General features: G+C 39.0%; 1 protein-coding gene and 1 non-coding gene across 3 annotated transcripts in view; one reads left to right on the forward strand and one right to left on the reverse strand.

The window, feature by feature from the left end:
* The window catches only part of MYBPC1 (myosin binding protein C1), a 71,563-nt gene extending 67,962 nt beyond the window's left edge, over nt 1–3,601 (reverse strand). For both annotated transcript variants that reach the window (XM_048960458.1, XM_048960448.1), the window contains exon 1: nt 3,464–3,601. In XM_048960458.1, coding sequence (XP_048816415.1) covers nt 3,464–3,488 — 25 coding nt within the window. In that variant the 5' untranslated portion in view covers nt 3,489–3,601. The remainder of the gene's footprint in view (nt 1–3,463) is intronic.
* Nucleotides 3,602–6,639: 3,038 nt separating this feature from the next.
* On the forward strand, nt 6,640–6,712 carry TRNAV-CAC (transfer RNA valine (anticodon CAC)). The gene has a single exon. It is a non-coding gene; the product is annotated as a tRNA-Val (tRNA).
* Nucleotides 6,713–22,430: the final 15,718 nt, after the last annotated feature.

Here is a 22,430-nt window from a genome sequence, read left to right on the forward strand (position 1 = left end):
TGGCTTAAAATTTGGAATGGTCTCTTAACTCATGGCCACGACTTATTTCCTAGATTGGAGAGAATAAATAAGGCAAATTTAAAGAGCTGCCTACTGGGGACTGACTTGCACCTGTCCCTGTGGGATGATGCCCACAAATAGTCTGAAGCCATTGCTCTTGAGAGACTTGGCATGCCTACAAAAGCATATCCAAATGGCATGGCCTGTCACAGTTTAAGAGGACACCTAATTAATGGGCAGACCTTATTATGAATATTGGTAAAAGGAAAGGGAGAGAGAGGAAAGATCATCTGACTGATTATAATAAATTACAGGAAGTAATTAGGTGAGGGAGGGTTACTCATTAGTTACCAGAAGAACGAAAGGCCATTAAAGTTAAATGCACTGATAAAGGTCTTTGGCATCACAGTCTTATTCTAGTCATCCACTGGGATCAGCTAACAGAGTGCCCATGATCTAGTCTTCACCTTGTGAAATTTTAAACAGACCAAGATAAAGCTATCTCACAACAGCATGGCCACGTACCTCGAGAAGGCTACAGCTGATGTGACTATATAGGACTTTGACTCTTCAGGAGTACAATAGAGGCCTTAAATCATTATTATGGAAGTCTATTTCTACAGTGACAAATTCCATTAGGCTGAAGTGCTCCAATAAACTTCTCTAAGCTGAGTGGTGAGTTTAAGTTGGTGATCCTGTTTGCTAAGAGCATTTTGTGAGGCTCCATTCTTATCAAGTCAGGAAATTTCTCACTTTAGTAATCTAATAATCTTAAAATATCTCAGAGCATTTGACCTGAAATAAATCAGCCTGAGATCTTGCTTCTGCACTGTCTTTGAAATACCTATTTACTTTAGAGACTACAGTGACAAAAATTGCAGAGCTGAGATTTTCTTAACATTGAACTGTTAGCCAGCTTCTGATCACACAGCTGCTTCTTCTTGTATATGCTTTTTTTAACTGAAAACTGTCCTATGTGTGTAAATTGCTTCTTTTTGGAAAGCACTTGAAGCAGAAACATTTTGCATTGCAGTCAGCTCACAAAGGTTTCTCAGAGAGGGCGTCCACAGATCCCTGCCAGAATGCAGTCCATGGTTCATTTTCATTACTTAATTGCCTTCAATACTTCACACACTGGAAGTTACCTTGGGAGTAGACATCTTACTGTAGAGCTACTACCGGTAGCTGCCCTGGTACTGTACTATTAATCGCACCAGTACCACTACAGATAGTCTTGCCACTGGTAATGTAAATAATACATGCACTGCCACCAGCTCAGGTGAGTTCCTGATCTACAAAGAATCTTTTGGAAGCAGCTAATCTCCTAAGCACAATTATATATATATATATATTATATATATATAAAATATATATTATATATAATATAATATAAATATAAATATAAATATAAATATAAATATAAATATAAATATAATATATATATATATATATATATATATATATATATATATATATAATATAGATCAGGGTGATATGCATATATATATATATGTATATCACCCTGATCTACTGGCTGCAAATAGGCTAGATGCGATGAAGAAGAACCACTGTGCAGCCCGTACGAGTCACTTCTCCAGAGCTCATTCCTACTACAAACTCAAACTCAGTTAATGTGTAAGGCTTCAATACTGTTTATGTTCTGGTATTTGTTTCAGTATAAGTGTATGTGTTTTTTAGAGTCACTAACCTGTTTTGTAACACAGCAACACCATAATTGCTTTTCTATTAACTGTATTGTAAAGACATATTTAAAACAATCTAGTCTGAAAGAGAATAACAGTCTTTTAAAGATAAGCCTCTGAACACTTTTTCTCCAAAACACATATTTTTACAGGTTCAGAAATATTTTAGGTTTTTTTTTTTTCTTTTTTTTTTTTTGGTTGGCAGTCAGAATTCCTTTTGATTACACTGTGTAATATCCAGTCAAATAACAGATCAAATAAAAGGGACACTTAATACACATGTAAATCATTTGAATTACAAATAAGACACTCTAGAAGGGGCTTGGCTCTAGGTCTGATACAGAGGATTAGGCTTTAGTATTAATACGTGCACTTGGTGTAGCTATTTTCAGAGGAATACTTCATCCATCATTGTCCTCGAGCACTAAGGAGGACCAGTAAGTAAAATGATCACTTTAGTCTGTCAACACTACTTGCTGAAGATTCAGTTGTGCAAAAAGTTTAGTTTTCACATGTCCCAACCCCTATGGGGTGCTTCAACTGCCTAATGCTCCTGATGGTTGCTCTGCTCTTAGCTTCCACATAAATAGAAAATATTTTAAATGCATCTCAAATAAAGCAAGTTCTATCAATAGGTCAGTTTTAAATCAGAAGTATTCATTCAAACTACATACGCGGGCTATCGTATCTTCCAAAAGTGGTGGGAAATAAATGTTACTTAATGATTTCTTTTCACAGTATCATCTTTAATCTTAAATTCAGTTTTGCATTTGGGAATGCATTAGGAAATCTATCTGCATGCTTTCTTTGCCACTACTTTAATGCATGTACAGTTTGCCCGTTTATGACTTTGTAGAAGCTGTGGATATCACCAATGCTAAACAGTAACCAAAATTTCTTACCAACACAACTAAACTAGAATGAAGACTTAATGAAGGGCTATAGAAGTAATGCAAGTGTAAGAGTCTTATTTAACTTAAATGTCCAAAATAGTTAAAAAAAAAAAAGTGGCTAGCCCTTAGGAAGTTGTGAACTAATAGTCTCTCAGTGTTTCACACATGTTTGTACAGCCTCCAATGTACATGATGTTGCATCTTGCTAGGAGACTATGTAATGAGGTTTTTTTGTTGTCAACTCAATAGTACTAGAAAAGGGACTAGTATTACTGTTTTTATGTCTTTCTGAAACATAAAATAATAATTTCTGTAGTGTGGTAAAATGCATAATTCTAGTTCAAACTACATAGAAGAACTTACTACATTCTCCACTCTTGCATTCAAGAACGTATTTTCATTAGAAACTTAAAATTTTCATAAACATTTCTTCTCTGTTGAATTCCTTATGCAACTTAATTTTCAAGGGTAATGAAAAACATATCAACATGCTGCTTTTTTAAAGCATAATGAATGCATGTACCCTGTTTTCCAGAGTCTAGATACCAGTAACTGCACTTCAAAAATTCTAGTCTTTAAAGTCAGCACAGTATGTGCCCAACCAAGTAGTTTCTCAGTATCTCTGCAAAGCCATTATCTAATGTCTAAAGTTGTGGGAGTCAAAGCAGTTCTGTCTTACATCTGAAACTATTCTCAGTTTAAAAGTATTGATGATCTGCCTTGATGTAATGAGGTTATACAGCTATCACTATTAGATGTCATTTGTTGCTGAAATGTTCAAGAAGATCTAAAAAGCATTTTGCTCTTGTGTGTGTACTCATAATTCCTATAATTAAGAAATGTTCTGGTAATATTTGTTATGCTTACCATCTTTCTTGGTGGGTTCCGGCATTGTTATAAAGTTTCTTTATTCCTAGGGAGTTTCAGCCTTTCAGATGCAGTAAGTAGTAGCCCCAAGTCCAGCTGAGAGAGTGTGCAGATCAGTATGACAAGCAGAGGGTGAGAAGAATTCCTCTGCTTTATATACTGCAACTGAAATATCAATCAAAATAGCACCTCCTCTCTTTTCAATGCAAACACTTTGAAAATTGACAGTTATGGGAACCCCTCTCACATCTGTTGTCTACAGCCTCTGCTCCCTTGGCTTTTGGAAGGAATCTCTGCTGCATTGCATGGGGCTGATGAGAACATCTATAACTTTCTAAATTCAGCTGCAGTACTCACTCTCTGTGTCCCTCTTTGTAGCATGCAGACATGCATACACACGCAGACAGAGGTTGAAAAGTGACTGCCAAGCTATTAAAGAACCCATTCTGCCTGCAGAACTTATAGGGACTTCTTGAATACTTTAATCCCATTTTCCACAATATAAGAGGGACAAATAAGTACGAGCAGAATGCTTTCAGTTAAACCTCACATCCTTCCTTGGAGAGAAAGTGGGATGCAGAAATGAAGGAGTGAATAGGAGAGAACCTTGTGGTATTAATGAAGTAAAAATGATTATTGTGCTCCTATTTGGAGCAATGAAGACCCTCCATGCCTCCATTCTGCTTATATTGCTACACTTTCTGGGGTCCTTTCCTTGTTTAAGTGTTTCTAAGGAAGAGATTCTCATTTTGGCTTAGCTAGACCTCATAGAATTAATTTCAGCACTACTACCTCACTAACTGGAATTGTCACTGCTGGGAGATACCTTCTCTTTTCCATCCATCCAGGAGATGAAATACTCTTTGCTTTTGACAAGCCAGGGAACATGATAGAAGGAATGCAAATCCAACCTCAGCACACACACTGAGGTCTTAAACTCCTACTCAAACTGTGAATTTGTAGACAATAGAAATACAGGTCAAGTTCATCAGAGGGGACTGGGATTTATTTTCTTACACACTTTTAGAATTTCAAGACAAAATAGCAGTGCAATAGCTAAAGGGATTGTGAAGGGTTTCATGTTATTAATATACAGGTATGTGTCCATACTATGATTGTGTGTTTGTAAGAAGTAGGATACAGACAGCCTGTACACTGTCTAAATACACTAAAATGTTATATAAACCATACTTTACCTCTTTGAGGTAGATGAAAGAGTAGTTATTTAGAGATGAAAGAGTAGTTATTTGCCTTTTTACTCTCTATCCAATTCATGATTGCTTCCTGTACTAGGCTTTCAGATATTTAGCCATTTAACATATATCATAAGTAATCATTTCATTTCTTTCTTTAAAATATGAGATTTTCATATCATATTTCTCCATATCAGGATTTTTTCTGCCATACTCACTGTGGTGCTTTATTATTTGATTAATATACCTGTAAAACAGAGAGAAATGCAAAACTACTGCCTACACAATCCAACTCAAGCAGTACTAAAGGCTTTTTCCCCTTGGTTTCATATTACTGTTTAGGTAAGCCTCCTTATATCATTGAAATAATCCCTGTCCTTGGAAAACAAACAGGATGCCTTAAATAGTTAACAGGGGATTTTGTATGTCAGTATAGGATTGTTGTGGCACCAGGAAATGAGTGCATGCACAGGCCTAATAATACTGCAGATACCATTTTTCACCAGGGAAAGGAAGCCATGCAGAGGCACCTAGACAGGCTGAAGAAATGGGCCCCTGTGAACCTAATGAAGTTCAACAATGCCAAGTACAAGCTGTTGCACTTGGGCCAGTGCAATCCCAGGTATTTATGCAGACTGAGGGAAGAACCCCTTGAAAGCAGCCCTGCAGAGAAGGACTTCTATTGCCTACAAATTGAACTTGGAGAAGAGAAGGCTGTGGGGAGACCTCACTGTGGCCTTGCAATACTTGAAGGGAGCTTATCAACATGCGGGGGAAAGGCTGTTTACATGGGTTGACAGTGATAGGACAAGGGGGAATGGTTTAAAACTAAGACAGGGGAGTTTAGGTGAGATAATAGGAGGAGGTTTTTCACACACAGGGTGGTGACACACTGGAACAGGTTGCCCGAGGAGGCTGTGGATGCCCCATCCCCGGAGGCATTCAAGACACAGCTGGATGTGGCTCTGTGCAGCCTGGTCCAGTGGTTGGCAGCCCCAGGGGGATTGAAACTAGGTGTTCTTTAAGGTCCTTTTCAACCCAGACCATTCTATGATTCTCTGATTTTTTTCCTGTGCCCCTTTTGTTCTGACCCCATCCAGGCACTGAACTCTACATTGGATGGAATCAGAGGCAGATGAAGTGCAACTGCTGATTCTCTCTACCATACTATTTATTGAGCAACTCTCTGTAAGACATAATGACACTTTTCTTTTTGTTTTACCTGCCATATGTCACAGAGTCCTGTGAACTATGTTTTTGGAGATTCCTGTTAATATAAACAATAAATACAGTTACAGAGTAGCACAAGGTGGGATACAGAGAGGACATCTCAGTTTCACAGTGAGAAAGGATCAAAGACCAATGCATACTCTTAGATCCCTGGAGGAATAGGAAGAAAAGTATTCCAGAAAATGATATTCAGTTCAGAGAAAATCTTTATACTACTGAACAAGACCAGACACTCACTGGCTCTGACACCAAGTGAAAGAGCATAGCTCTCATCTATAAAGCACAAACTTCCTCTTTATCCTTAGAAAAAGCAGAGTAAAACTAAAATTTTCACAGGGAATGGTTGCTGCCATGTTTCTGAGCTATGCTTAGGCAGAGATGGAAGAGTACTAGTTGGCATAAACCAGCAGGAAGCATACTAACAGTCCCCACAGGGGAACATGTCAACCGATGCTCTGGTATACATTCTAGCCTGAGTATAATGAGGGCTAGAGAAACTGAAATGGCTCTATGAGATCCATTAGGCAGCAGAGGAAAAAGATGGGTTGTGTGTGAGAAAAAAATGATATTATTATAGTTGCATTTGTAGGACATGTACTTCTTCAGTTACATTGAGAGTGCAAGCAAAAGCCTTTCAACTTTCAATAAATTGAAACAGTGGAGCAGAAACCACCTGAAAGTCTGTTCACCATTTCACTCTTTCCTAGCCTTACTTTATAGCTGTATAACTCATTTTATCTTAAAGCCAGCCAGGTTTCTGTAGTGTAGCGGTTATCACGTTCGCCTCACACGCGAAAGGTCCCCGGTTCAATCCCGGGCAGAAACATCATTTTCCCTGCCCTTGGTAGGTGGGGTTCAAACTGTTTGATTCTGTGTTACATTCTCTTCTACTCTGACCAAAAATCCCAGTGATGCAACTTTTCTATAATCTAATTTGAATCCAATTTTAAAAACCCACTGGACTAGATTTAGGCTGTGATGCCTCAGTGTACCTTAGCAATAGTTATGGCAGGGAAAACAATTAATTTCATAAGAAAATAATAAGCCATATTTTATTTGTTTCAGTCTAACTCCTAGCTGAAAACATGCCTTAAGCACCTGCAATGCTTCATACAGAAAGAAAAAACAAGGCTCACGTGTGTTTTCCTCTAATGCCAGAAGAAAATATTAAGTCTTTCTGGACCATCATCAGTCAGTAGTGGCTACAGTTTTCAGGTACTTCTGATTTACTTTTTGAAGTCTCTTTGGACAGCCACAGCACTAAGAATACTGAATTTTTTTTTATTTTTTTATTATTTTTTTTTTATTTTAAACCATCAGATCTGGTTGATTTTGATCAATAACTGCTCCAATTGCCTGATGACTGGTTAAAAAAGAAGGTAAAATTGAAAAGAAGAAAGTGTCTGACCTTCTTTACCTATTTGTTTTTGTTCCATTTTAGTCATCTCTGATCTTTGGCTTCCTGGATCACAGAGATGCCTAAGCATTCTTGCAATTATCTGACCACATAACCTGTATGCATTCTGTCAGTATATGTGTCTTCTGATTCATTCTATGAGTCTGGGATTTTTAGCAATTTTTTTTCCCTGACGTACACGTCATATACACTGTATATGACAATCACTCAGCTAATTTGACAGTAACTCATCTTGTGAAGCTGTTGAACCAGATGAGGCAGTAGTTTGCTCTTAGGTGCTGGATACAAAACTCCAGAGCAAATGAAAGGGCCAGATCTCCTTCTGGCTCAGCTGTTTGCCTGCTTGCTAGATGATTGAACTGAATCCTTCATAGTAATCGCAATGTGAAAAAAACTGAGCTTCATTTTCTTTCTATCCCATCTCCTCTACCTCAGTAGGTAGAACTAGAGGCTCTGTATTCCTCATCCCTTCTTTTATTAATTTACCCTATTGCTAAAAGCACCCCTCACATTTGCACAAGCTACCTCATGTCTCTGGGTAAAATGTCCTTTCTCATAACTTGATATTCTCCTTCCTTAGCTTGGCTTGTGACCATGTGTTTTGATCTCCTGTAAAGTGAATGCCTTCTGACTAGTTTATACCCACCACACTCTGGCTTTTGCATGCCATCACAAACTCTTGTCTCAGCCACTTCAGGGTCCAATAAATGATAAATTTTTTCAGTCCTTTATCTCCATTACTGTCCCAATTAATTTTGTTGTTTCTCTCCAAAACATGAGTGTCATATTTTAACTCTGTTCAACTCCCTCTGCAGTTTCCAGTCAGCAACTAACTGAGGCATCAAATAATTAAATTATTCTCTCATCTGTTTTTAATAAATTCCCTTGGTTGTATATCCAAAGCCCTTATTTGCTGTTGCAGCTGGTAGGTCTGTATCCATAACTTCTTATTTGCTGCTATTCCTAGAACTGAACTCTCTCACTGACTTCAGTCTCTACTATAGCAAGTCACTGTCTGTTCATTACCAGAGAAATATCTTCAGCTTGTCACCATTCATAGGATCTGGACAGATTCCTACAAGACGTCAGAGATGCATCTTTAACCAAACCATATCAGAACTCTCCACTGAAATGTCTTACAGATATTGAGAAAAGCAGGAATGATCAATTTAGAGGAAAATGGGAAAGGATTTCAAGTCCACACAGAATAAAATCTAGAAATAACCTCCAAAATGCTGATATGCAGCTCAAAATAACATGCAGCCTGTAGCCACAACATTCAACTAGGATATGACATACTCAGGTCTTTCCACTTTGAAAATTCAAGTTTTAAATTTAAATTCAAGTCAGTCTTGAAAATGCCTCTCATCTTGTATGGTTCTTATTACCAAATTGCTAGGATTATTTCTTTTTAGTCTTGTATTTGGAACTGCTTTAATTCACAAAAATAATTAAAGTTATGGCTGAATTGCAAAGTATTATTTCTCCCATCCCATGTAGATGGGTGCTGGACTGTCTGGTATGCTGGTGTCTGTATTTTCACTAAAGAATGAATAATATATCATTTTGTATTGATACAGAAACCAACATTTTGAAAACTTATCTAAGGGAAAACCACTTTTCATGAGTTATAGCATTTGGAGTTTTGGAGCATCTGGGAAACAGCTACTTATTGAATCTGAGGACAATCATTATGATGCAGTAGTAGATAGAGCCTTCCTTCTCATCAGAAAGAACCAATAAACATTCTTTCCCAGGGGGATGCTGGAATAAGGCTTGACAGTGTCCAAGTCCCATTCAATCCCACATCCCCTCCCACCAACAGAAATCTTGAAAATCCTATTTTCTGTGTCTGCAGAAAATATTACATTATTAATAATATTAATAACATTATGTGGAATTACATTATAGCTCTGCATCATATCATAGCTTCTGCATTTGCCATATACTCTATTTAACATAGGTCATTCTAGATCTTGGTACATTTGTTTCTTTTGATATCACTGATAATCTGAAAAGCAACTTTTCTACCAATAAAAATAACAAAGAAATTATTGCAATCATAATGACAAATGGAAGCCTAAAAGCATTCAACAGAAAAATGTACAAACTCTACTTTTGCAAGAGAGAATAGAAGATGCAGCATAGAAGAATGCTGCATCTCAGGATATCGGTTGTTTTCAAGCCCGCAGCTGATTTGTGAAGTCTATGCTTTTTATCTTAAGTATATACTGAACTTTCCAGTGTAGATGAAAGACACCTGGATTCACCTGGCTAGTTCAGTTTAATTGCAACCTAACACTGTAGGCTGCTAGGAAACAGATTTTCTTGCTCTGTTCTTTTCTGCTATGTAAATAAGACATGACCTTTGTTGAGAAGTGATGAGAAATATTTGCTATGTAGACGCAGCATCCAGAAATGGAATCTTACTCTTCATAGCAAGACAAGGAAAGATTAAAGCCTAGAGCGCATTCTTTTTTCCCCAGGACAGTCAGCTTGGAGACACTTCAAGGCATGTACAAGATATCATTGACAGATAAACACCACTTGTCACCTTTACCTTCTGCCTTACAATGACCCAAAGAGTGACATTACTGTGTAAGCAACCTATGCCCCATGGTGTCCTATAGCAATCACAGTGTTTCCTTTCAGACAGTAAATTCCAGAGCACTGAGGCACTCAGCACCGAAGTCAAGAGCAGATCCCTAGGTCAGGGCAGCAGGCAAAACAACAGGAGGAAGAACAGCTTCTTTCTTTCCATTGCTTTGTTGAATCAATCAGAAAAAAAAAGACGTATTAAGATGAGGGTTTCTAACAAGGAAAAAGTGATGGGAATTTTGCCATTGAATTCAAGAGAGCCAAAGCTTATTTCATTCTATTTTAAAAGGAATGTTGAAAAGGAATCTGCAGTCAGGAGAGGAGAGAGACGTTACAACCCAGACTTTTGTTCTTACTTCCACAAGTGAAACTGGGAGCAGCTCCTCACCTGAGCTATGCCTAGGTAAGCAAGATTCACACTGGGTTTACCCATGCTCATGGGTATGCTACCCACACAGCAAACTATCTGGTTGTGACTGCCTGGTGCAGTACAACAACAAAGAGGTTTTTCAGTCCAGATCTTATTTGATCATTAAGCATATGAAATTTACCTCAGCGGTTTATAAAAAACATGTGATTTACCACAGCAAATTGCAGTATATCACCCTGGTGTGGTTTTTTCAATGTTGCCCAATGAGATAATAAACTATTACTTGGATCTCCTCAGAACTACATTTCTGGTGTGTTTCCTAATGCAAATATATAATTTTTCTATTAAACTAGGAAGATTAATTTTAGTGTATTTGGTCTATCTCATTAGAAATCTGCAGAATTTCAAAAATATGTCTGTAGATGTCTAGTCCCAGAGATTCCCAAAAACCGTAACTGGATATCTCAGCAACAGCAGCTGGGTTTTTTTTCAAGTCATTTTTTCTAACTCTGCTTTCCTCCTGGTTGCAATTTATTTGTTCCAGTGTCAAAATCCTCCAGGCACTTCCTGTACTCAAAGATGCACATTCTATATTACAAGAAATATTAGCATAGGGGATTAAAAAACTTGAAGTAGTGTTTCTGAAACAATTTTGAAATTATTGCAGTGGCAAAGGCAGAGTTCACAATCAGTGTCCTGGAGAATTCATTCTTTTCCTTGGTGCTTTGTTTCCTTAGAGACCCTTTGGAGTGCGCATTACTGCCTGCTTGCACAGTGGCACTCTAATCTTGGTTGATACTATGATATATTATTACTGTTTACCTTGACTAAAATGCTACTGCCTTATATGAATAGATGGAATGAAAGGTATCAAGTTCTCAGGCTGGTACTGCCTCTAACTGTTAAATCCCTTGTTCTTAGTGTAACTGCGGTGTAATCATATAATTCACTGGACTAATTTCTTTGACATACTAATGGTATAGTTTCCTGCTATATGTAATCTGGTGTAGCTGTTGACTGCTGCTAGTAGGATGGGCCTTTTCTCTCTTTCTTCTCCCTTCACCAGTACGTTTTGTTTTCCTTCTCACAACAAACCTGTAACTATGCAGGATGGGAGAGTTCAGCCTCCTGAACAGAGAGAATCCTACTCATTTTGGAGCAGGAAGTCCTTTATTTCTGCTGATATAGCTAGTTGAAACAATACCCTCCACCAGCCCCATGATCATTGGGAGATAAGGCAATGGGGAGATGAGGCAACGGGAGCACACAGCTGCCGGCAGGGGAGTGGGACTATCCCTCTTAGCTACAACCTACACACACATAGTGCTAGGTTTAACAGGAAATTATACCCTCGTTGTGTCAGAGATCCACAGTTTATAAACATCCACTTCCTCTTCTGGAAGATAATTGAGATGCGTGTGAAGTATGGCATACTGATTTCCTAATTTCAGTAACTCCTGTCGTTTGGAGATAGATTTTTCTTTAGCTTATCCAATCTCTTTTTTCCTTTTTTTGGATGAAAAAATTGCAATCTTTTCAGCCTTCGATGAACCACGAGAGTCCCACTGATACGCAGAGAAGAGTGGTCATGGACTGCAGGAAACGTAACTGCAAAGGTAGCACCATCCAGTGGAATCAAAGAGAGCAAACCTGCAATAATTAGCCATTAATCTATCCTTTGGTAGAGGCCTTCTCCTCTCTAAGAAACTAGGGTTATAAAGTCTTCGTCATTTCCTCTGTGAGTCTAGTCAGGCCTCATAATTTCATGGTTACCCTTGAACTCGCCAGGTACTGAAGGTTTACTTTCTTCCTTTGTACAGTACTTAATGACAGGAACTGTGTATTCCTTCTCTCAGCTATAATATAAGAAATATAATCTTCTACATGAAGTACTTAAGATGGCTGAATTACAGCCATGGCACCACCCTGTCTTTCATTTCAGAACAGCCATTGTCTGCAACAGGAAGACAGTGCAAGTTCCTGTTATTTCCAAAGTCATTTTAACTTCCATTCAACATAGAGCAGGAAATTAATGGTCTTTTAAATGAGTGATGGGGAGATTTTGGGGAAAAACTCTGTGTGAAGGATTCTGGCTTGAATTTTCTGGAAAACATGCAGCGTGAATTGTAAAGATTCATTTTAACTCAGAAAGTGACAAGTAAAAAATAAGATTAAACATTTAAAATGATTGTTGAAATCAGTTAACACGGATTTACAGCATTAATTAAGCTTCACAAACAGTCTAAAGAATATGGAATAGTAAGAATATGCTATACATAAGGGAGTAAACAGGGACAAGGGACTGCAGGTCCATGAGAGGCACTGGGTTAAAGAAACAGATCCTGGAGATACAGTCCTTGTTCTCAGCTAGAAAAAGAATTGCATGTGGTTATATTTCACCTTGTCATGACTGCATATACAAAGTTCAAGACAGATATTTCTTATTTTTACTTTTTGAGTGAGATCCCCTGTTTTTTTTCATGAGTACAGTACCATCTTCCATGCCTGAACTCATCATTCTCAGCCATACGTTCAGTGTAGGTCTAAGTCACTGGTATCAGTTCAGTTACTTAAACATGCCAAGCACACACTGCCACCTGAGAGTGCCTGCTGATACCCCTCATGGCATCCCATTGCCCCTACAGTGTCTGGGCCACCAGTAGATCTGGTGTCAAATCCGTCTGCTCTATTTGGCTGTCTCAGTAACTTCAGGCATCTCTGACAGCACTAGTTACATACTAGGTTTAGGGAGCCGAAGTAGATCCTCAGCAAATGGGTTTTGGAGGTCAATGCCCAAGACAATTTAGGATAAGGCGTCTCACATCTTGTATTTCTCTGGTCATACCCATTACAGTGACCAGCCTACATGCAGATATCCAGAGAGCCATGTTGGATGCATCTGTCAGAGAAATCAATGCTTATTAAAAAGCAGTAGTCTCATAAATATAATAATACATTGGATTCCCATAAGTGAGGCCTCTCTTGTGCTCCTCCATTCTACAACAAGCTCCTTGCAGCTGCTGCCTCATGTGCAGCAAACCCGTGATTGTGCAGCTTCTCCCTGAGTGACTGCGGAAGGTCACTTTGGTCTTTCACCCTCATGGTGGCTCTACATCCATTGAACTACACGTTGTCCAAGGTCTTCCATTTGTGCAGCAATAAGTCACTTGGGTCTGTCTCTTCTCCCAGCACCTCTTGTTGGTTGGCAGCTCAGTGACTCTCAGTGCAAAAATTTTCCAGTCTGGGTTCTAACTAGTCACTTCTCAGTAGTAAAATGATGTTTAGGGCCTTTTTTTTTTTTCTTCTTCAATTTAGCTCAAGATTTACTGTACAGTTAAAAAAAAAAAAAAAAAAAAAAAAAAGAAAAAAAAGAAGTTGGTATTGCAAGAACTCATCTATGGGAAAAATTCTTCGTCCAAAAATAGATCCTTCTGCTCAAGTTAGAGCCTCAGGATTAAGGCATTAGCAGTCTGGAACCGTAACAATACAAACATATGAGAAGCCCAAATGGGGCTGAACAGTATTTGTGCACCATGCTATCACTGCTTTGTTATTACCGGTTCAACAACCCTCTTGGAATTGCTTACGCGGGACTTTTTTTCTGCATATTAACTGCATAAGCAGGAAGATTATGTGCCATCTACTGGCACCTAAACAAGGATGGCAAACTTTTTTTTTTTTTTTTTTTTTTTTTTTTGTGGCCTTGGCATAAGAAAGACACAGATCTGTTAGAGTTCATGATGATCTCAGGGCTGGAGCACCTTTCCGGTGAACAGACTGAGAGATGTTGCTGTTATTGAGCCTGGAGAAGAGAAGGCTTTAGATAGATGTCATTTTGTCTTTCCAGTACTTCAAAGGTGCCTAAAGGAAAGCTGAGGAAGGACTCTTTATCAGAGAGTATAACAAGGGGGAATGGCTTTAACCTAAAAGCAAGTAGATTTAGAGAAGACATTAGGAAGAAAATCCTTTCTCAGAGAGTGGTGAGGCACTGGCACTGGCACAGGCTGCCAAGAAAAGCTGTGGGTGCCCCATTCATGGAGGTGTTCAATTATCAGATTGGATGGTGCCCTAGGCATCCTGAGCTTCTGGGTGGCAGCCCTGACCATGTCAGGGGGTTGGAAATGGGTGGGCTTTAAGTTTCCTTCCAACTCAAGCAATTCTACCACTTCAAGTAGAAATTTTTTAGAAGTTCTGTGACTTGCAGTGACTATATCTGAAATCTGAAGTGTTCATTTGTGTGATTGTAAGTGCTTTTCTGTATCAAAAGGATATCCCAGGAATGCAGAGATAGTCCATCCTTACCCTCCCCAGAAGGGACCAGCTCCAGTCCCAGCCTGTCAGTCACAACACTTCTTCCTTGTCTTTCCTGCAGGTATTTTGGCCAAGACAGCTGGATAACTTCCCCCTCTACTTCTTCCTTCTTGCAGGAATGGATTGCAGTTTAAGCAGTTACCACCTTTGCAGGTTTCTTCTTACCCTCCTTTGGCAGCTGTGGATAACTTCAGCAGTGCTTTCAGATAACAGCACTAACTGCACTGAAGTGGAACAGGAGCTCTACTACATTCTCATGCTGTATAATCTTATCTTTGCAATGACAGCCTCTGACTTTCCTGTGTTTAGGAGAACCTGAAAATGGTCACTCCTTAAACACATCTACCAAGTTCACCAACTTTCATCTGGCTTACGTGTCCAGGGACTTGAAGCGTATTCCAAGAGAAACTATTAACTCTCTCCTTCATATTCATGCTCACTTCCATATCCTGTCTCTAATCTCTCTCCCTCTCTTGTTTCTTTTGTTGGTGTTCTGCAATTATTGTCTGTCATGTGCTTTTGCCAAGGATCAAGCTGCAGAGAACTATAAAAATAGAGAGAAAAAAACAAACTATCAGATTTCTGCAGTGTCAAAAGGATCAGTCAGTAGGTTGTGTGTAGCACTATCATTTTTCCTTGGCATTACAGCATATGAATACAGATAAATGTCACATTAGTAAATGTCAAATAATTTCCTGAATATGCATTTGCCAGATTTAAAAAAATAAAAAAGAGAATTTAGAGGTGGCTGCCAAATACAATTTTTAAACTTAAGTCCAGTTCTCAGAAAACTTACGTTGTTGAAGGAAGCTGCTGTCTATGCACTGCTGTTAAAGTTTGTCACAGAAATGTGAATATTTAAGGACATGAATTCGGGCTCCTACTTTTTAACATCCTAGTCTTATTTAACTAAAAATGGACAGCTACATAGATTGAGGTCATAATGTTTAGTAATATATGCACAGTCCAGAATTTTTATTCCCATCCTCTACCCAGTGTCAGCTTGAACAAGCCAATCTCTTTCAGTTTTAGCTCTCATATTCAAGTTTAGACCTCAAGTTTAGACCTTTAATATTGGATTAGAAACTTAAAATTCTGTGTGTCTTCTCCCTGCTTCCATGCAAGTCTGTGGCACATCATGTAGATTAACATTTATCCTGCACTTACTAAAGCGATTTTGCTAAAGCTCTGTTGGATTGCATCTATTGTTCCAGTGCAAATGCCAAGACAGAAAATGAACAAGATGGACCTAATATTAAGAATATTCTGAATTCTTCCCCTAGTAGATTTCCCCCACATCTGAACTTCTGGAGTTATCTAAATTTCAGGATAAGACAAGTTGATAAAATAATCTGTAAACAGGCTTGTGTCACAAACATAGAGGGTGCTAGTGACATCAGGACAATAAGAACTTACAGAAGTATTTAAACAAGAAGATGAAAACATGAAATGCAATTTGCTGTGGTCTAGGAGAAGACAGTGAAGGTATGTAAAGTGATGTGGTTCTTGGATTGTTAAGTGAGGTGAAAGCACAAAGGGAAAGCTGGTCTGAAGATGATGTGGACAGCTGAACAATGAAATACTACTTGTATAAGTAACAACAAGGTCAAAAGATGCACTCTTTCATACAGCTTTGATGTACCTGCACAGAACTCTTCGAGTAATTGTCCCACAGAATCCAACAGTGTTCTTTGACACAGTTGCTGATGGGAGGGGGTGGCCAGTCCTGGTACTTGCACAAGAGAATTTTTTATAATAACTAGATTGTCTCTGAGGATGCTGTTTCTCCAGAAGACTAAATAGTGTCTTTTCCACCGGCTAAAAAATCAAGGCACATCAGCCATTAGGTTTCAAGATGTTAAAAAACATCCAGCTATCCATGGTTAGATAGACATGGATATGATTTGAACCATCTCTCTGTAGCATACTCAACAGATGACACACCTCATTCGATAAAAGCTTATAATGCTGAGAGCTGAGGAATAATTTTTCAAACAACTTACAGTTTTCTTATATTTTCTACTTAGCAAAGACTGCAGAGTTGTAGCTTCACATTTTCCTGGGTTTATTGTGACATACGCTGTTCTGTTATTGATCAAATCTTATCATGGTTGCTTTTTGCACTTTAGTTCCTCTACATTCCCTAAGTGAAAAAGCTCCATGTTGGAATCTGCTATCCTCTATGTTCAGTCCACCACTTCAGTGCTGTTCACTTGTCTGACTTTCCCAGCCCACTCACATTTCTCTTTCACACTGCTATATCCAGTGAAGTTTCTGGAAGAAGGCACAGGAGGACACATCTCTAAGTGAGGGGGTCCTTCATCTTCTGTTCCTGAAACCAGCAGAGGTGCACATCTTGAAGTACTATTCCCAGTGAGCACTGCAAAAACAGCCTGCTTGTTAGCAGAAGCCACTTGACTGATGAGGCTGACAGCATCAAACCCAGATTAAGAGGTACTAACTTTCCTTCTAAGGGATGTAGCCCCTTTCTTGAGATCTGTCACTGAGGCATATTTTGGCTCAGACTTTACAGACACCTCCTCTTCACTGACATTGCTTTCCTCACTGGAGGTATCACAGAGGTTGTATTGCACTGGCAGTATCTCTTGGCACGGAGTCAGTCTGACTCATCTTCCATTTCATTGCAGGGTCTGAAAACAGCTGCAGCTGTCAGAGGTTTGCAGTTACTTTGAGGCATTATGATAAAACTATACTTACTAAAATATATTGATAAATACAGCCTTAATGCTGAAGAAAAGAAGAAAAGTGCAAAGAAATGAAGTCTCTTGCAATGCATTAAGGTCAAAATTCCCCAGACTTGCTTGACTTCTAGCAATTGCGCAGTAATCAGTAACTGCAAAACAAAAACTGACATCAAGTTGTAGGGTGAAGAGAAAAACAACTCAGCCGAAATAGAACTTAGACCTGCAAAATATAATACAGCGCAGTATTGTGTACAACATAATGTAATCATCGGCAACTTAATATTTTGCTATTAGTTGCATTTGTTTTAATATTGCAATAAGAGTGTTTCAGGAGTGCAGTATTCTTTTTCCCTTTGATTTATCGTTGCTTTCTAAGGGAACAATAGCAAGCAATCCTTCCTGTCTTCTGCATGATTTCCCGAAAGTTTTAAAATCTAGTTTTTATGCATGATGAATAAAAGTTTTCATATATACATGCTACAGATACATGCATGAGCTCTTTGTACTCCAAGAAGTGCTGAAAAAGTTCATTTATTAAAAAGAGACACATACATAATATCACCACCCAGCAACTATATAAGCATATGAGCTTGGTTTGCAAGAATAGGCCCACTAACTAAAAACCAAGAATTTGCACTATGGTGATGACTGCAGTGTAGGTCCTAACATGTAAGCCTACCCATTTACAGGATACCTATCCAGAATTTAAAATGGACAGCGTAAGCAGATTTAGCAGTGATAGTCAGGAACACAACACAAGCTGCAAAACCCACGCAAGAGATTGAATAGATATCTGGATGAGCTTTGCAGGCTGCACAGAGCTCCACAATACTGTGACTACCACAATCAGCCTTGAATCATTTTTCTGAAGACAGCAGCCATCACAGAGTATATATGGATACGTGGTGTTTCAGCTCTGCTCTACTGTTTCTCTGCTCTCCTGGGAATAGACTCAAATCTATTTTTATAGTTCCAGACGCTTTTTTAAAAAGGTGAATCAGTATATTGTCAAAACTGGAAGACAAATTGTGCCCATCAAGAACCAATTTTTTAAAGTTGTACTTTCAAACTGAAGTGCACTCTTTAAAATTAATTGCATTTATAATATGCAAATATTTATACAATTTCAAACTAATGTAATGATACTGGATCATTCTGAAAAAATAATATATTCTTTACAAAATTGTTAGAGGCATTAGAGCAATATAACAAATATTTGCTGAAGCATTCAAAGATTCCTATTTAATTTCAGTGATTCAGTACATTTTCCTGCCGAGAAGAATCCCATCATACGAGCCAAGATGTAGGTTGGTTTTCTTTCTGAAGTTTAATGATGTGGAAATTGGCTCTTACATTTTTATTAAGCCTTTTTCCTTAAAACCAAATGGATTGTCAAGACATCCACTGCAGTGAGAGCTGTAGCAGAGGTTTTTATAATAGTTTTCATGAAATCATAGAATGGCTTGGGTTGGAAGGGCCCTTAAAGAGTATTCAGTCCCAACCTCTGTCACGGGCAGGGCTGCCACCCACCAGCTCAGTCTGCCCAGGCTTTGAGCATCTCCAGGTATGGGGCATCCACATTTTGTCTGGGCAGCCTGTGCCAGTGCATCAAAACTGGATAAAATTTTGAGGTCCAAATCTCTGGATAAAGAATTTTTTCCTAACATGTGACCTAAAATCTTTCTTTTTTTAGTCTGAAGTCTTTCTTCCTTGTTTTGTCACTATCACAGACTGAGTAAAAAGTCACTCCCCTTCCTGCTTATGAGTCCCACTCAAGTACTGGAAGGCCACAATGAGGTCTCCCTGGAGTCTTCTCTTCTCCGAGCTAAGCAAGACCAAATCTGTCAGCCTTTCTTCATAGGAGAGGTGCTCCAGCCCTCCGATCATCTTTCTTAACCTCCACTGGACCCACTCCCAAAAATCCACATTCTCCTTGTACTGGGAACCCCAGGCCTGGACACTGTTTTGAGACAGAACAATTTTGTTTACTGTGCTCTCTCTGAGATGGAGTTTGTTGTAATTTTCCAAAGTGACTATTCCTTAGAGGCTAATGAATACAGACTTCTGCTGATGGCCAGCACTAGCACAAGCAAGAGGAAACTGGCTGGAAGCAAGAAGTAAGAATGGAAATGATATGGAAAGTTTCAATCATCCTAACAGTGTGAAAAGGCAAGTGACACAATAAATTAGAAGCAAATTTAATATTAACTGTTCTCTGGATTGCAATATTCTGCTCCTGTGTACTTCTTTTTAAGATACAGGCATTTCAATTTGCCCATAAACCAAGCTAAAGTTTCAGAGCAATACTGTTTTCTCTCAGGGTAACACGTGCTGCTGCCAGCCAGTTGACATTTATGTTGTTTCAGACTAATATATCATTAGGAAAATGAGCAGTTGCTTTTCCTGATGATGTCAAGGCGATGGCATGATGAAAGTCTTCCCTGGAATGGCAAGACAGAGGCAATCACTGCCTGGGCAGGCCTCGGAGAGGGCTAGATTTGCAAAGTAGCCACTGCACTCTTGAAAGCAGTGGAAAAAAGAGAAATCAAAGGTGATATATCTGAAATCAGATTAAAGAGGAATGATTTCAAAATACCAATTGTCTTTCCTACATTCTGGTTTGAAAGTCTTTTTAATTTTCTTTTCTCCCTGTGTTCCCCACTGTTGGCTGGAAGGCTAGAAGCATATACCACAGCAAAATCACAACTGTTTCATGAGAAGCTCCGTGATAACTCCCGTCAAGCTTTACACAATTTGCATAAGCACAGTGACTTCAGTACTTCTGCAAGCAAGACACTTTGCTTTCTGTCTAATTCACACTAAATGTCTGAACAGAGATATGAGAAATGTCTTCCACCCAGCATGGGCAGTTATATCCATGAGCTCAGACGACAGACGTTAACAGGTCTGGCTTGGAGCTGGTAAGTTAGAAGCAGACGGGCAATGGCTGGCTCCATCCCCTCACCACTGTCTGCCATGCAAAGTGGATGAGCTGGCAAGAGACAGATGATGAGCAACAAATGACTCCTCTGTAACTCCTGGGAACAAGGATGATGCAAGAAGGAACCTTCTGTGCAGCCCTACTTACGCACTGTCCGTTCCTCAGAGCTATATGCAATTACAGTCTACTTACATCACCAAAAGGGAAAGAGAGAAAAAAGATGGAAACACTGACATTAGACAGAAGCTGGGAAATAGGAAAACCTTTTTGATGCTCTGAGGAGGGAAACAGCAGAGCACAGTACTGTTGCAAGATGACAAAAACAGACTTCAAACACTCCAACCCTAATTCTTACAAAGGTACAATAAAGAAAAGGAGATAAAGCTCTTATTAAAGAGGTAGTAGCAAACAATTATTGTAGCAACCCTGACACTTCTTAACATACCCACACAAATACTTAATTTCTGTAAATTTCAAAAGTTGGGGGAAAAAAAATGAAGTGAAAGAACAGAAATGTTTCACGCCTTAAAAAGACCAGAGAGAACATAGGGTAACTCTAGTTCTGGCACCCTGACTTCAGTTCCAGGTAAAACATTAGCAAAACCTGAGAGGAACAGCTGTTTTTAGATGGATAGGGCAGACAAACCCACTGGCTTTAAGCCAAGAGGGATTTGTGAATCAGACAATGCCAAAGAAACAGATAGGCTTTCTTTTTTTTTATCTGAGTAGGTGTTGTGTTTTGTTTTGTTTTTAAAGGCCTGTGCTATATGGAAACAGTCAAATAATGCCTGGACAATACTTCAATAAAGTGACTACCAAGCACTTCACACACAAACTGTGTCACAAACTGTGTCACAAACTGTGTCCTTGTATTTCTTTAAATAGTTTCCTTTCACTTGCATACTTTCTTTGCAATAACACAAAATGGCCTTTACTCGAACAAATTCAGCAAATAAACACAAAGGAGAGACTGCAGAATATCCCATTCAGCATTTCTCCCTGTCTGTTTTTCTGTCTCTCTCCCTTCTCCTCTCATACTTTCCACCTCTCACATGTGCTTTTGCATACAAACACACATTAATGCACATTCTGCCAAGAAAAGAGTAATTTTTTGAGTTGCTGGCTTCAGGCTGTTCAGTACAGCCATGGTAAAGAATCACACTTAGAACTTGGGATAAAGAGAAGCACAGTGTTCAGGGTGTCAAGAGGTGGAATCAGTGTGTAATTCACTACTGAATAACACCCAGAAAGTGCAACATTCACACCAAACTTTTTGTTAAGATAAACCCCTGGCATTGCAGGAGTGTCTTTAAGTCAGGACAGCTTCTGCTCTACTCAGTATGGGATGGGATCAGAGGGAAGTATTTCCTGGTAAAATCAGGCATTATTTGTATGCCTCAAGTGCGTGACTGGACAGAGCTAAGGTGAGTTTGCTTTCCTTTTCCTTGTGCAAGGGTTTTGAGTTCAAAATGAGAAACAGACACGGTTCTTCTTGTGTGGGATAAAAATAAATTCTTCTTTCTTTCTTTTCGTAAGCCAATAAAGTAATGCAGTGGCACGGTAATGCCTCCTCTTTTTTTTTTTTTTTTTTTTTTTTCATGTTGGAAGATATTAAAACCACTTTGATTTTTTTCCTTGCAGTTCTACAGGAGAATGCATTAGAAGCTGTGTGCCAGGAAAATTCAATTGAGAAGGAATGCTCTGGCTTCAGCTGCCACCGTAGCCCACCCATGGGCCTGCTCATTTCCCCTCCCTGCTCTCCCACAAAGCCCTGTCTTTTTGTGTGGTGCCTTGCATAGGGTCAGGGGGAAAGCAGGCCACTGGGAGGTTCCCCTCTCTCTTCTTCAGTGCTCTGCTTTGCTTTCTCATTGGAAGGTAATTGCAATCACTCTATCAAGATCCCTCTATTTCAGTAAGATTTCTGGGACAATTGAGCTTCTGATATATGCATGACTTCTCTGACTCAACCTATCTGCTCTGGTGTTTTTGCCCAGATACACTCTGAGAGCTTGAGATATTTCTCTAAGATGTCTGGATACCTCTAAAGGCTAGATGGGTGAGACCAGAGACTGAATTACTGGAAAACAGCCCTGCTGGTGTTACAGTGCATGTACTCATATCTCCATGAGCAAACATAGCAGATCCAGACAGAAAGGTTACTGAAATTCTAGGAAACCCCTTGAACTTTCATCATTGCTCATG

Source organism: Lagopus muta, chromosome 1, assembly GCF_023343835.1.
Source record: "Lagopus muta isolate bLagMut1 chromosome 1, bLagMut1 primary, whole genome shotgun sequence".
In the NCBI taxonomy this organism is placed as follows: domain Eukaryota; kingdom Metazoa; phylum Chordata; class Aves; order Galliformes; family Phasianidae; genus Lagopus; species Lagopus muta.